We start from the raw sequence: 14,826 nt of genomic DNA on the forward strand, positions 1-14,826 counted from the left end.
TGTTATATGTGTGCACATGCGCAGATGGCACCATGTCACTAGAAGTCATTGTTAAAGGCATATAGTGCCTTTAGCATAAAGTGCTTAGGTGTACACACTGTGTGTATGTATGCATACTCAAAGGGAAACAAGTATATACAGAGGGAGTAATTCCTAACGCTCACAAGAGTATATTTAATTATTAGATCGTGAACCAAGGGCTGCAAATCGTGATCATAAGGGATATTATAAAGTGCAGAGTAGGATTGTACTACACTATATGACCCGCCCCATAGGACAAAACGAGTCTTCTAAAATGAATGCTGGATTCCCTTGTGGTGTAGGAATGTGCTGACCTAGACGACCCGCCCCGAAGGACAAAACGGGTCTCTAAAGTTAAGCTATATCCCTGGATCCCACTAATAAAATTAGACCCCATGTCGCGAAGCAGCTCAATGGAACACTGTGGTGAGTCTATATGAATGAAATATAAATAAAACCTTCATTCAAACCATTAGGTGCAAATGTACCTAAGGTTTGAATCCATCTGCACTCCCTCTGTAGTAACTTGCGATCCCAGTCACCCCGTCTCGGGCCCCACTGGACCCACCCGCTCCCCTACAGGGGTATTTTAACATCACAATTCGTTTTATTTTTATGTCACTTGCTTTTCGGCGTTATAAATGATGTATTAAAGGTTTTTTTTAATTTTTTTAATTTTTTGGATTTTAATAGTGGATGCCATTGTATACCTTAGGCCATTAGACATTTTCTGTGGACACATAGTCCTTTATGGATTATGTTCATTTGTTTTTTTTAGACATCTGTCTATCTGTGGATATTATATCTTCAAGTTACTATTTAATCTTACCAGGGACTTTGAGTCCAGACTGAGGATATTTGCATCTTATAGTAATGTAACTTGTTCCTGCCGTGAGTGCAACTAATAGGGGACTTTGGTGACCTCTGTCACTTTCTCTCACTATATTGTGTTAATGATGACAAGCTGTCAAGATCCTGAGGCAGCAAATTAGCGCCAAACCATCACACTCCCCACCATGCTAGACGGTTGGGATGAGGTTATTCTGTTTTGAACGCAGTGTTTGGTTTTTGCCAAACATAACGTTTCTCATTGAGGCCAAAAAGTTCTACCTTTGACTCGTCTGTCCAGAAAATATTGTTCCAGAAGTCTTGTGGATCATCTATGTGCTCTTTGGCGAACTTCAGACAGACAGCAATGTTCTTTTTAGAGAGGAGTAGTTTCCTCCTGGCTATCCTTCCATGAACACCATTCTTGTTTAGTATTTTTCTGATAGTTCAGTCATGAACACTCAAATTAGGCAAGGTGAGTGTGGCCTGCAGATCCTTAGCTGTTACTCGGGGGTTCTTTGTGACTTCCTGGATGATTTGCCGGTTTGTTCTTGCCGATATTTTGCTAGGACGACTGCTCCCGGGTAGAGTGACTTTGGTCTTGAACTTTCTCCATTTGTCCGACATTTGGTGGAGCCCCAAATCCTTGAAATAGTTGTGTAACCCTTTCTAGACCAAGCATAAATAACTGCTTTTCTGTGGTCCTCAGAGATTTTATTTTGATCGTGGCATGACGTGTCCATGCACCTGTATGGCAAAGACCAAACTCACAATGTTTCTAATCTTTATACAGGGTGGAGCCTCCAAAACTCACACCTGGAGATCCACCTAATTATTTAAACACCTCATTCTAATTAGCCCCTTTAATTTAGCTGATAAAACAAGGGTTTTCACTTACTTTTTCACATACCCTGAATCTTAATTACTCATGTCTAATTGATACACCCTGTTGGATATTTAAGAAAGTCTGGTTTTGATTCAAGAAGGTTGTCATGGAAATACTATGGAATTTCTGTAATTATCATTGCGGTTCACAAACTTTTTTCTAGCCACTGTGTATGTAAGTATGTATATACACAGCACACAAACACACAATGGGTTTGGGTTTTCAGCTTACTAGGACTATGTACTGTATGTACTTTCGACGATGACTGAAAATGTATTGTGTGTGCTACGATCTTGTGATAAAGTCACTTTGCAGTGTGCCCCACTGAGAAAATATTTACTTTATTTCTAACATGTCATTCAAGATGCAAAGTAGATTATTTTGTAGGTAGGAGATTTCGTAGATGCTGTACAGGGGCTACTGTACGGTTTATATCTGAAAGTCCTTTTCCAACAGTTTTTATTAAGACGTGAAGTACGATACAGAGATACATTAACAGTATCCAATGTTCGCTACTATAAACAAGTGTATATCGATCCAGATGTACATAGTTGGGGATGTAGCTGTGTAAGTAAATGCACACATACTTGTGTGTATCTTTCAGCGCTTAGTGATTATATACAGAACAGGAGAGTGCCTGGGATCTATGCAGTACTGAATGCTCAGAAATGATGTGCTAAAGCTATTGACTCTTCAGAAACCACCGCTGATTGGTCGAAATTCTGGATGTTAATGGGCTGTTTTAAGCAGCAGCATCTGCTAATCCCTCATCTGTTTAGCTGGGGACTGAATGGCAAGATAATGATCTATGGGGCAGCATTATACATAGGGCGGCCTCCGCAACTGAGCATTATACATAGGGGTGCCTGCCCAACTCTGCTTTATACATAGGGGTGCCTCCGCAACTCGGCTTTATACATAGGGGTATCTCCGCATCTCTGCATTATACATAGAGGTGCCTCCCCACCTCTGCATTATACTTAGGGGTGCCTCCCCACCTCTGCATTATACTTAGGGGTGCCTCCCCACCTCTGCATTATACATAGGGGTGCCTCACCAACTCGGCATTATACATAGGGGTGCCTCCACAACTCAGATTTATATATAGGGGTGCCTCCGTAACTCAGCACTATACATAGGGGTGTCTCCGCAACTCAGCATTATACATAGGGGTGTCGCCCCAACTCTGCATTATACATAGGGGTGTCTTCGCAACTCAGCATTATACATAGGGGTGTCGCCCCAACCCTGCATTATACATAGGGGTGTCTTCGCAACTCAGCATTATACATAGGGGTGTCTCCGTAAATGAGCATTATACATAGGGGTGCCTCCGCAACTCAGATTTATATATAGGGGTGCCTCCGTAGCTCAGCATTTTACATAGGGGTGTCTCCACAACTCAGCATTATACATAGGGGTGTCTCTGTAACTCAGCATTATACATAGGGGTGTCTCCGTAACTCAGCATTATACATAGGGGTGCCTCCGGAACTCAGCATTATATATAGGGGTGTCTCCGTAACTTGGCATTATACAGAGGGTGCCTCCGGAACTCAGCATTATATATAGGGGTGTCTCCGTAACTTGGCATTGTACATAGGGGTGCATCCGGAACTCAGCATTATATATAGGGGTGTCTGTAACTCAGCATTGTACATAGGGGTGTCTTCAGAGAGAAAAAAATAAGAACCACTATTGCTATTCCTGGTGCTACCACTTTTTACAGCTTAGCAATGTTTAGCAAACTATGCCCGTAATCAGGGTAGGAAGCAGGATATAGGTTCTGATAAGTTATTAGACCATTCTCCATTTCAAACCATTGCTTTTACAGTCTAGCAGTGGCACATAATTTAGCGCCCGAGTCCTTTTTTGTTTTATACTTGCTGTATGTTGCTCCGCTCTAGCTGGTCATTGTCTCATAATTACTTTCCATGAAAGATCTGAGAGAGAAAGTTGATTGGCATTGTGTTTGCACAGCAGGTACAAAGTTCCTCAAGCAGTCTTGTAATGAAGGAGATTAGGTAAAGATGGTATGAATCCTCTAAAGCATTTAGTTACCACGGAAACACTGAAAGTATAACAAGGATTTAACATACTTTTACGTGTCAGGTTTTTACAAAGTGCCGATCACACGGATTTAACCCAGTATGGTGGCCTGAGCATTACACAGAGTGCACAAGCTTTGCGGATGTCCGAGCAACATACAGCAAGTATAAAACAAAAAAGGACTCAGGTGCTAAATTATGTGCCACTGCTAGACTGTAAAAGCAATGGTTTGAAATGTCTTTATCGATAGCGCTCCTCATTTAATCCATTAATTAAGCAAGTAAGAGGGACCTAGTATGTGGAAGAAAAAGAGGGACACTATAAGACTTGTATAATAAGTGGTAAAAAGAGTAACAGACCCTGGGGAAGAGGTAAATAGAGACAGTGAGAGGCAGCGAGTGCCACGATACGGAGGGCTGTATGAATGAAAGAACCTGCAGTAGACGTGTACGTATCTTTGCAATTTCGTTGTACTGTTCTCCCAAACCAACCCCTGACTATAGCACGGGCACTCGCTCCTGTGTTAGTTGGTGCAGGCTCTCGCTCCTGTGTTAGTTGGTGCAGGCTCTCGCTCCTGTGTTAGTTGGTGCATGCTCTCGCTCCTGTGTTAGTATCCTGGCGCAGGCTCTCGCTCCTGTGTTAGTATCCTGGCGCAGGCTCTCGCTCCTGTGTTAGTTGGTGCAGGCTCTCGCTCCTGTGTTAGTATCCTGGCGCGGGCTCTCACTCCTGTGTTAGTATCCTGGTGCAGGCTCTCGCTCCTGTGTAGTATCCCAGTGCGGGCTCTCGCTCCTGCATTAGTATCCTGGTGCAGGCTCTCGCTCCTGTGTTAGTATCCCAGTGCGGGCTCGCGCTCTTGTGTTAGTATCCTGGTGCGGGCTCTCGCTCCTGTGTTAGTATCCTGGTGCAGGCTCTCGCTCCTGTGTTAGTATCCTGGCGCAGGCTCTCGCTCCTGTGTTAGTATCCTGGCGCAGGCTCTCGCTCCTGTGTTAGTATCCTTGTGCAGGCTCTCGCTCTTGTGTTAGTATCCTGGTGCGGGCTCTCGCTCCTGTGTTAGTATCCTGGTGCAGGCTCTCGCTCCTGTGTTAGTATCCCGGTGCGGGCTCTCGCTCCTGTGTTAGTATCCTGGTGCAGGCTCTCGCTCCTGTGTTAGTATCCCGGTGCATGCTCTCGCTCCTGTGTTAGTATCCCGGTGCAGGCTCTCGCTCCTGTGTTAGTATCCTGGTGCAGGCTCTCGCTCCTGTGCTAGTATCCTGGTGCAGGCTCTCGCTCCTGTGTTAATATCCTGGTGCAGGCTCTCACTCCTGTCTGAGTATCCTGGCGCAGGCTCTCGATCCTGTGTTAGTATCCTGGTGCAGGCTCTCGCTTCTGTGTTAGTTGGTGCAGGCTCTCGCTCCTGTGTTAGTATCCTGGTGCAGGCTCTCGCTCCTGTGTTAGTATCTTGGTGCAGGCTCTCGCTCCTGTGTTAGTTGGTGCAGGCTCTCGCTCCTGTGTTAGTATCCTGGTGCAGGCTCTCGCTCCTGTGTCAGTATCCTGGTGCAGGCTCTCGCTCCTGTGTTAGTTGGTGCAGGCTCTCGCTCCTGTGTTAGTATCCTGGTGCAGGCTCTCGCTCCTGTGTTAGTATCCTGGTGCAGGCTCTCGCTCCTGTGTTAGTTGGTGCAGGCTCTCGCTCCTGTGTTAGTATCCTGGCGCAGGCTCTCGCTCCTGTGTTAGTTGGTGCAGGCTCTCACTCCTGTGTTCGTATTCTGGTGCAGGCTCTCGCTCCTGTGTTAGTATCCTGGTGCAGGCTCTCGCTCCTGTGTTAGTATCCTGGTGCAGGCACTCGCTCCTGTGTTAGTATCCTGGCGCAGGCTCTCGATCCTGTGTTAGTATCCTGGCACGGGCTCTCGCTTCTGCGTTAGTATCCTGGTGCAGGCTCTCGCTCCTGTGTTAGTATCCTGGTGCATGCTCTCGCTCCTGTGTTAGTATCCTGGTGCAGGCTCTCGCTCCTGTGTTAGTATCCTGGTGCAGGCTCTCGTTCCTGTGTTAGTATCCCGGTGCATGCTCTCGCTCCTGTGTTAGTATCCTGGTGCAGGCTCTCGCTACTGTTAGTGTCCTGGTGCAGGTTCTCGCTCCTGTTAGTATCCTGGTACAGGCTCTCGCTCCTGTGTTAGTTGGTGCATGCTCTCACTCCTGTGTTAGTATCCTGGTGCAGGCTCTCACTCCTTTGTTAGTATCCTGGTGCGGGCTCTCGTTCCTGTGTTAGTATCCTGGTGCAGGCTCTCGCTCCTGTGTTAGTATTCTGGTGCAGGCTCTCGCTCCTGTGTTAGTATCCTGGTGCAGGCTCTCGCTCCTGTGTTAGTATCCTGGTGCAGGCTCTAGGTCCTGTGTTAGTATTCTGGTGCGGGCTCTCGCTCCTGGGTTAGTATCCTGGTGCAGGCTCTCGCTCCTGTGTTAGTATCCTGGCGCAGGCTCTCGCTCCTGTGTTAGTATCCTGGTGCAGGCTCTCGCTCCTGTGTTAGTATCCTTGTGCAGGCTCTCACTCTTGTGTTAGGATCCTCGCTCCTGTGTTAGTATCCTGGTGCAGGCTCTCGCTCCTGTGTTAGTATCCCGGTGCGGGCTCTCGCTCCTGTGTTAGTATCCTGGTGCAGGCTCTCGCTCCTGTGTTAGTATCCCGGTGCAGGCTCTCGCTCTTGTGTTAGTATCCCGGTGCAGGCTCTCGCTCCTGTGTTAGTATCCTGTTGCAGGCTCTCGCTCCTGTGCTAGTATCCTGGTGCAGGCTCTCGCTCCTGTGTTAGTATCCTGGTGCAGGCTCTCGATCCTGTGTTAGTATCCTAGTGCAGGCTCTCGCTTCTGTGTTAGTTGGTGCAGGCTCTCGCTCCTGTGTTAGTATCCTGGTGCAGGCTCTCGCTCCTGTGTTAGTATCCTGGTGCAGGCTCTCGATCCTGTGTTAGTATCCTGGTGCAGGCTCTCGCTTCTGTGTTAGTTGGTGCAGGCTCTCGCTCCTGTGTTAGTATCCTGGTGCAGGCTCTCGCTCCTGTGTTAGTTGGTGCAGGCTCTCGCTCCTGTGTTAGTATCCTGGTCCAGGCTCTCGCTCCTGTGTCAGTATCCTGGTGCAGGCTCTCGCTCCTGTGTTAGTTGGTGCAGGCTCTCGCTCCTGTGTTAGTATCCTGGTGCAGGCTCTCGCTCCTGTGTTAGTTGGTGCAGGCTCTCGCTCCTGTGTTAGTATCCTGGTGCAGGCTCTCGCTCCTGTGTTAGTATCCTGGTGCAGGCTCTCGCTCCTGTGTTAGTATCCTGGTGCAGGCTCTCGCTCCTGTGTTAGTATCCTGGTGCAGGCTCTCGCTCCTGTGTTAGTATCCTGGCGCAGGCTCTCGCTCCTGTGTTAGTTGGTGCAGGCTCTCACTCCTTTGTTCGTATTCTGGTGCAGGCTCTCGCTCCTGTGTTAGTATCCTGGTGCAGGCTCTTGCTCCTGTGTTAGTATCCTGGTGCATGCTCTCGCTCCTGTGTTAATATCCTGGTGCAGGCTCTCGCTCCTGTGTTAGTATCCTGGTGCAGGCTCTCGTTCCTGTGTTAGTATCCTGGTGCATGCTCTCGCTCCTGTGTTAGTATCCTGGTGCAGGCTCTCGCTACTGTTAGTGTCCTGGTGCAGGCTCTCGCTCCTGTTAGTATCCTGGTACAGGCTCTCGCTCCTGTGTTAGTTGGTGCATGCTCTCACTCCTGTGTTAGTATCCTGGTGCAGGCTCTCACTCCTGTGTTAGTATCCTGGTGCGGGCTCTCGTTCCTGTGCTAGTATCCTGGTGCGGGCTCTCGTTCCTGTGTTAGTATCCTGGTGCAGGCTCTCGCTCCTGTGTTAGTATCCTGGTGCAGGCTCTTGCTCCTGTGTTAGTATCCTGGGGCAGGCTCTCGCTCCTGTGTTAGTATCCCGGTGCAGGCTCTCGCTCCTGTGTTAGTATCCTGGTGCAGGCTCTCGCTCCTGTGTTAGTATCCTGGGGCAGGCTCTCGCTCCTGTGTTAGTATCCCGATGCAGGCTCTCGCTCCTGTGTTAGTATCCTGGTGCAGGCTCTCGCTCCTGTGTTAGTATTCTGGTGCAGGCTCTCGCTCCTGTGTTAGTATCCTGGTGCAGGCTCTCGCTCCTGTGTTAGTATCCTGGTGCAGGCTCTAGGTCCTGTGTTAGTATTCTGGTGCGGGCTCTCGCTCCTGGGTTAGTATCCTGGTGCAGGCTCTCGCTCCTGTGTTAGTATCCTGGCGCAGGCTCTCGCTCCTGTGTTAGTATCCTGGTGCAGGCTCTCGCTCCTGTGTTAGTATCCTTGTGCAGGCTCTCACTCTTGTGTTAGGATCCTCGCTCCTGTGTTAGTATCCTGGTGCAGGCTCTCGCTCCTGTGTTAGTATCCCGGTGCGGGCTCTCGCTCCTGTGTTAGTATCCTGGTGCAGGCTCTCGCTCCTGTGTTAGTATCCCGGTGCAGGCTCTCGCTCTTGTGTTAGTATCCCGGTGCAGGCTCTCGCTCCTGTGTTAGTATCCTGTTGCAGGCTCTCGCTCCTGTGCTAGTATCCTGGTGCAGGCTCTCGCTCCTGTGTTAGTATCCTGGTGCAGGCTCTCGATCCTGTGTTAGTATCCTAGTGCAGGCTCTCGCTCCTGTGTTAGTTGGTGCAGGCTCTCGCTCCTGTGTTAGTATCCTGGTCCAGGCTCTCGCTCCTGTGTCAGTATCCTGGTGCAGGCTCTCGCTCCTGTGTTAGTTGGTGCAGGCTCTCGCTCCTGTGTTAGTATCCTGGTGCAGGCTCTCGCTGCTGTGTTAGTTGGTGCAGGCTCTCGCTCCTGTGTTAGTATCCTGGTGCAGGCTCTCGCTCCTGTGTTAGTATCCTGGTGCAGGCTCTCGCTCCTGTGTTAGTATCCTGGTGCAGGCTCTCGCTCCTGTGTTAGTATCCTGGTGCAGGCTCTCGCTCCTGTGTTAGTATCCTGGCGCAGGCTCTCGCTCCTGTGTTAGTTGGTGCAGGCTCTCACTCCTTTGTTCGTATTCTGGTGCAGGCTCTCGCTCCTGTGTTAGTATCCTGGTGCAGGCTCTTGCTCCTGTGTTAGTATCCTGGTGCATGCTCTCGCTCCTGTGTTAATATCCTGGTGCAGGCTCTCGCTCCTGTGTTAGTATCCTGGTGCAGGCTCTCGTTCCTGTGTTAGTATCCTGGTGCATGCTCTCGCTCCTGTGTTAGTATCCTGGTGCAGGCTCTCGCTACTGTTAGTGTCCTGGTGCAGGCTCTCGCTCCTGTTAGTATCCTGGTACAGGCTCTCGCTCCTGTGTTAGTTGGTGCATGCTCTCACTCCTGTGTTAGTATCCTGGTGCAGGCTCTCACTCCTGTGTTAGTATCCTGGTGCGGGCTCTCGTTCCTGTGCTAGTATCCTGGTGCGGGCTCTCGTTCCTGTGTTAGTATCCTGGTGCAGGCTCTCGCTCCTGTGTTAGTATCCTGGTGCAGGCTCTCGCTCCTGTGTTAGTATCCTGGGGCAGGCTCTCGCTCCTGTGTTAGTATCCCGGTGCAGGCTCTCGCTCCTGTGTTAGTATCCTGGTGCAGGCTCTCGCTCCTGTGTTAGTATCCTGGTGCAGGCTCTCGCTCCTGTGTTAGTATCCTGGTGCAGGCTCTCGCTCCTGTGTTAGTATCCTGGTGCAGGCTCTCGCTCCTGTGTTAGTATTCTGGTGCAGGCTCTCGCTCCTGTGTTAGTATCCTGGATCAGGCTCTCGCTCCTGTGTTAGTATCCCGGTGCAGGCTCTCGCTCCTGTGTTAGTATCCTGGTGCAGGCTCTTGCTCCTGTGTTAGTATCCTGGTGCAGGCTCTCGCTCCTGTGTTAGTGTCCTGGTGCAGGCTCTCGCGCCTGTGTTAGCATCCTGGCGCGGGCTCTCGCTCCTGTGTTAGTATCCTGGCGCGGGCTCTCGCTCCTGTGTTTGTATCCTTGTGCAGGCTCTCGCTCCTGTGTTAGTATCCTGGCGCGGGCTCTCGCTCCTGTGTTAGTTGGTGCATGCTCTCACTCCTGTGTTAGTATCCTGGCGCGGGCTCTCGCTCCTGTGTTAGTATCCTGGCGCGGGCTCTCGCTCCTGTGTTAGTATCCTGGCGCAGGCTCTCGCTCCTGTGTCAGTATCCTGGTGCGGGCTCTCGCTCCTGTGTTAGTATCCTGGTGCAGGCTCTCGCTCCTGTGTCAGTACGCTAGTACAGGCTCTAGGTCCTGTGTTAGTATGCTGGAGCAGGCTCATTTATGTATTTAAGCATTATGTATTTAGACTCTCACAGTATATGGTGTCTTGTATTTGACTCTGATAATAAAGTCTGATTTTTTTGGTATGTGGCTGTTAAATATGCTTTTTGTAGAGCAGGTAGCGATCTAAAGTCATGTACAGTAAATATTAATACGGTGTAAATTTGTTTTCCTAGGTATTCCAACTTGATCTTAAACCTTTTCTCTCTCATGGTGGACGCCAACATCCCCGATATTGCATTGGAGCCAGATAAGACTGTCAAAAAGGTAATGGAACAGTCGTTTAATTGAAGAAATGCTAACATACTATAATCCTAATCATACTGTGGTAACACATATAATCATTTACAATGCGTTTACGCCTCACATTCTGATTACAACATTAAAGGAGCAATCCCTCCTTGGACCAAAGTGAACTAATTCCAGGGACATGTCTTAAGGGTCTTAGCTGGGTAATTGATACATTTTCTACTCCTAATTTTTTTTAAGTTAGTAGATGTACATCCGAGTCCTCCCCACCTCCACTTAACTTTACTGGTACTCTGATTCGGACATGGTGGGGTAAGGGTAAATTAAACACTTGAGTGAGAAACACATCCCCATTCAGAGACACCTAAGAAATTCGTCTTTCCAACTACGTGGGATTGTAACTTTAATGCAGTGAAACCTTTCATGAACCCCTGGCCCTGCACAGATGTGTGTGAATTCTGCATTGGAACATGGAGTGGGGAGAACAGGAATTCTGATGGGCATTTGTAAATCAGCAGCTATATAATAAGTTGCCAAAAAGCTTTGCAGTTCTCCATAATTAAATGTAAAAGACGCCCTGTGCCATTGGTAATATATAAATAGACCCTCCATTGCTAGAGCATATTCATTCTCCGTGTGTAAAAAGAACTTTCTTTTTTTTAATGATGAGATTAGTAAACCACTGTGCATGTAAAGTATGCTCGCTGCAATGTACAGGGAAAATAATCTCATGGTGCAACATAAAACTATACTCGTGGGCCATTGTTTTGGGAACAGCATCCTTATTTTTATTATCATGGCATCCAAGTGTACCAGGCTCAAATACTCACTCAGTTTAAATGAAGAATAAGCTGTGAGTTTTCTTGAAGCATTATCTTTGTGCTATTTTCCATTCCCGAGGTTAGGCAGCAGCTGTTAATGCCTTTTTGGCATTGAAGTGTATAGGGATTTTTGGCAGAAAACAGCCTGAGCAGTCGCTTCAGCAACTGTACAGTATAATACGGTCCTGTAAATCTTAAAAGCAGAGCCTCAGGAATTTATTTAAATGTAACGGAATGCCAGGGCCCATAAAAACCTAGTGGGTGCAAGTTGAGCAACACATCCCTCCTGCCGCGTGACTGCCCAACGTGACCAGCGTAACCTCCACCCAACAAGCCCTCCTCGCAGTCCGACCAACGCGAGTTTTCCTCCAACCAGGAGCTTTCTCCAGGGAAAATCTGATTGCCTTTGAGAGAGCTCCTGAGTGCAGTGAAACGCGTGCGTGTAGTACTTGTTGGGTGAAGGGTTACGCTGGTGGTCACGTTGGGTATGGGGCAATGACGTGGAAGTGAACATGAAAACAGTACACTGTCACAGCACAGTGCTTATGGCGACGGCGTCTCTCTTCCCAATGCAATTGAATAGTCTTTGAGCTGAGTCGAACACATAATATGTTTCTTATTTATACCTCTATACAGTGACATTATTCCGGGGTATCCGGCATCTACCATGATTAAGATACAATATACTCAGAGGAATAGGAGCTGTATGTTTTTCCTTTTTGGGGTGGTGATTTCTGGGTATTGCACTGCTTCTGGCTTGCACAGAAAGTCCCTCCATGGGGGGGAATCTCTGTCTGATGATAGATGTTCATATTGAGGTGTACACCACACATTCCTGTCAGAATAGGAGTCACACTAAATAAGATTTGCGTTAATAATTAGTCTTATCCGTGCAAGCAGCTGCTATTTAGGTGCATTTCATTAAGTAAGTTCCTGAATTATGACGACATCAGTAGCTGCTACAGAGATATAAATCTGTTTAGTGAGCGCCTATACTAAGAATATTGAGTAATTGGTCAGATCTCTGACAAGTTGTCATTGTTCTTTCCAGTGATGTATATAATATCATCATCTTCGGATTGCAACATCCCTGTATACATTGTAACTAAATAATCAAACACACTCTCCGTCGTCTATGCTGATCTATAGTTTATTAACAACATCTAATAAGAGCAAGCATTGTGAGACTCTTTTGAATGGTTCTTTAATGATATTTTTTTACAAATAGAAACCGAAGTGTAATTAAAACTCCATGGTAGATGATTCAAGCAATGAAAGGCTAAGCACATAAACAGAACCTAAGATACTTGATCATTTGTTGACTATGGGTTCATGCAGTGTTTATTTGTAGGGATACTTTGTCAGCTCATTACAAGTAAAATATATTACCTTTTAACAAGTGTCTGTGTGACTGGATCAGATTGTGTGAAAGCGATGCAACACTAGGCTTACTGCTGACTCACACCTGCTCATCACGACACAGAGTATCCTATTATCTCCATCTGAGGACACACACAGGCCCTCCTCTACGTTATTAATATCACCACACTGGTAATATATGTGTTGGTCTATACCAGTGTTTTTCAACATGGGTCCTAGCAAACCTTGGCTTCCCCGGGCATCCTTAAAGGGTTCCCTGCAATTTTCAGGTCATTTTGAAATTGTACCAAAAACAGAAGAATCTACAATGCATCAGAACAGGTAGAGGCCCCAAAAAGGCTGCAGTGCCTCACACAGATGGGTTTCGGTTGGCTTTCCCCTCTCCACGAGGTTATTAAAAATTGTGTACGCGGGCCCTCTGTCCTACTCACCTCCCCCCTGCCCTACTCACCTCGGCCCTACTCCCCTGCCCTACACCCCTCCCCTCTGCCCTACCCCCCTCTGCCCTACTCCCCTCTGCCCTACTCCCCCCTGCCCTACACGCTACTCCCCTCCCCTCTGCGCTACTCCCCTCTGCCCTACTCCCCTCTGCCCTAGACCCCTCCACTCTGCCCTACTCCCCTCGGCCTGCCCTACTTCCATTCCCTCTGCCCTACTTCCATTCCCTCTGCCCTACTCCCCTCTGCCCTACTCCCCTCGGCCTGCCCTACTTCCATTCCCTCTGCCCTACTCCCCTCCTCTCTGCCCTACTCCCCTCGGCTTGTCCTACTTCCATTCCCTCTGCCCTACTCCCCTCCCCTCTGCCCTACTCCCCTCTTTTCCCTTCTCTCTGTGCCCTCTCCCTATTTTCTCCGCCCCACCCCCTACCCCTTTATTTTTATGTGCCTTCTTCTTTTTTATACCCTCTCTCTCTTAGCTCATCCCTCTATACTGTAACCCCCTCCCTTTCTCCATTTCTGCTCCCTCTCTCTCTTTCTGCTCCCTCTCTCTATATGTCCACCTGGCCACTTCTGTATCTTACCTCTCTCTAATTACATGCTTGTTCTGCGTCTGTCTCTCACTATATTCTTAGGCTCGCTTATACAGACGGTGACGCGACCGATGACGTCACCCGTCACCATTGCGATAGTTGTCGTTGGAGTTTTGGCGACGTCGCTGGTCACAAAAGGGGAGGGCAGAGGCACGGAGAAGCTCCCGATTGGCCACAAGGGGAGACCGTCGCCGAAAAAATCAAATATCAGTGACTACCAGATTTCTGGTAGCACTGTCGCTTTGGCGCTGTCGCGTGCACTATAAGCGCACGCAACGGCGACACTGCATTTGTTGCGCCGCGGCGCCGGCACTATAAGCGCAGCTTTACTCATACTCTCACCTCATGCCTGAGAGACATCAATGGAGGAAGAGGAGGAACTGGGCTGAGCCGGCCCCGCTCTCCTTCCATGGTATAACGAGTAATCAATTATTTGATGTGCTTCCTTGAGCACAGGGTCATTGATTCCTGTAAGTACTGGAGCAAATTAGAGTGGCAGTGATTGTGCAGCTCTTATTGTTCGTATGTATTGTATGTCTTTATTTATATAGCGCCATTAATGTACATAGCGCTTCACAGCAGTGATACATGTGACAACCATATAAATAATACAAATAAAATATAATGGGGAGAAGCGCTTCAGACATAAAAGTAACTTTAGGAAAATGAGTCCCTGCCCCTTAGAGCTTACAATCTAATTGGTAAGTATGAAGAACGTACAGAGAGGAAGGTGTTCTGGTAAGTGCTTCAGCAAGGGGCCAAGGTTTATGTATGAGGTGTATACTGTAGTATCAGCCAGGGAGCTACTCATATGCTTCGTTAGAGACGTGTGTTTCAAGATTGGACTTTAAGGTGGATGGAGAGGGGAGCTAGTCGGATGTTGAGGGGTGTGGCAATCGGTGAGAAAGGTTTAAGGTGGCAGGGGGCTGTAGACACAAAAGGGGTAAAGAGAAGACATCCTTGAGCAGAACGCAAGAGTCGGGATGGTGCATAGTCAGAAATTAGGGCTGAGATGATGTAAGGCGGGGCACCCAAGAGCATCAGTGATATACTATGAATTTACCAGTGGTTCACTATGAAAAGGCCTAGTTGCCCCAACCTTCAATCCTGCCTTGGCCAAAGAAACTATAAAAGCCAAACACAAAGAATGATACCAATCCCTAACTTATCTTGACGCATTAATGAACATAATGCTATGCTTGGCGAACAAGCTTATATCATGGTTTTAGCTCATTGCATTTCTGAGAGCTTGCTGTGTAAATATTCAGCATGCGATTTTTGGTTTCTCTGCTGGCTTTTTTTAATCAAAGCCTCAAAAAGGAGTTCATGACTATTAATAAAGGACCTGAGC

At 48.1% G+C, this 14,826-nt stretch overlaps 1 protein-coding gene across 2 annotated transcripts in view; it reads left to right on the top strand.

Moving 5' to 3' along the window:
* The window catches only part of PIK3C3 (phosphatidylinositol 3-kinase catalytic subunit type 3), a 248,129-nt gene that overhangs the window by 179,504 nt on the left and 53,799 nt on the right, over positions 1-14,826 (top strand). For both annotated transcript variants that reach the window (XM_075585255.1, XM_075585264.1), the window contains one exon: positions 10,172-10,262. In XM_075585255.1, coding sequence (XP_075441370.1) covers positions 10,172-10,262 — 91 coding nt within the window. The remainder of the gene's footprint in view (positions 1-10,171; positions 10,263-14,826) is intronic.

Source organism: Ascaphus truei, chromosome 1 (genome assembly GCF_040206685.1).
Source record: "Ascaphus truei isolate aAscTru1 chromosome 1, aAscTru1.hap1, whole genome shotgun sequence".
Lineage (NCBI taxonomy): Eukaryota > Metazoa > Chordata > Amphibia > Anura > Ascaphidae > Ascaphus > Ascaphus truei.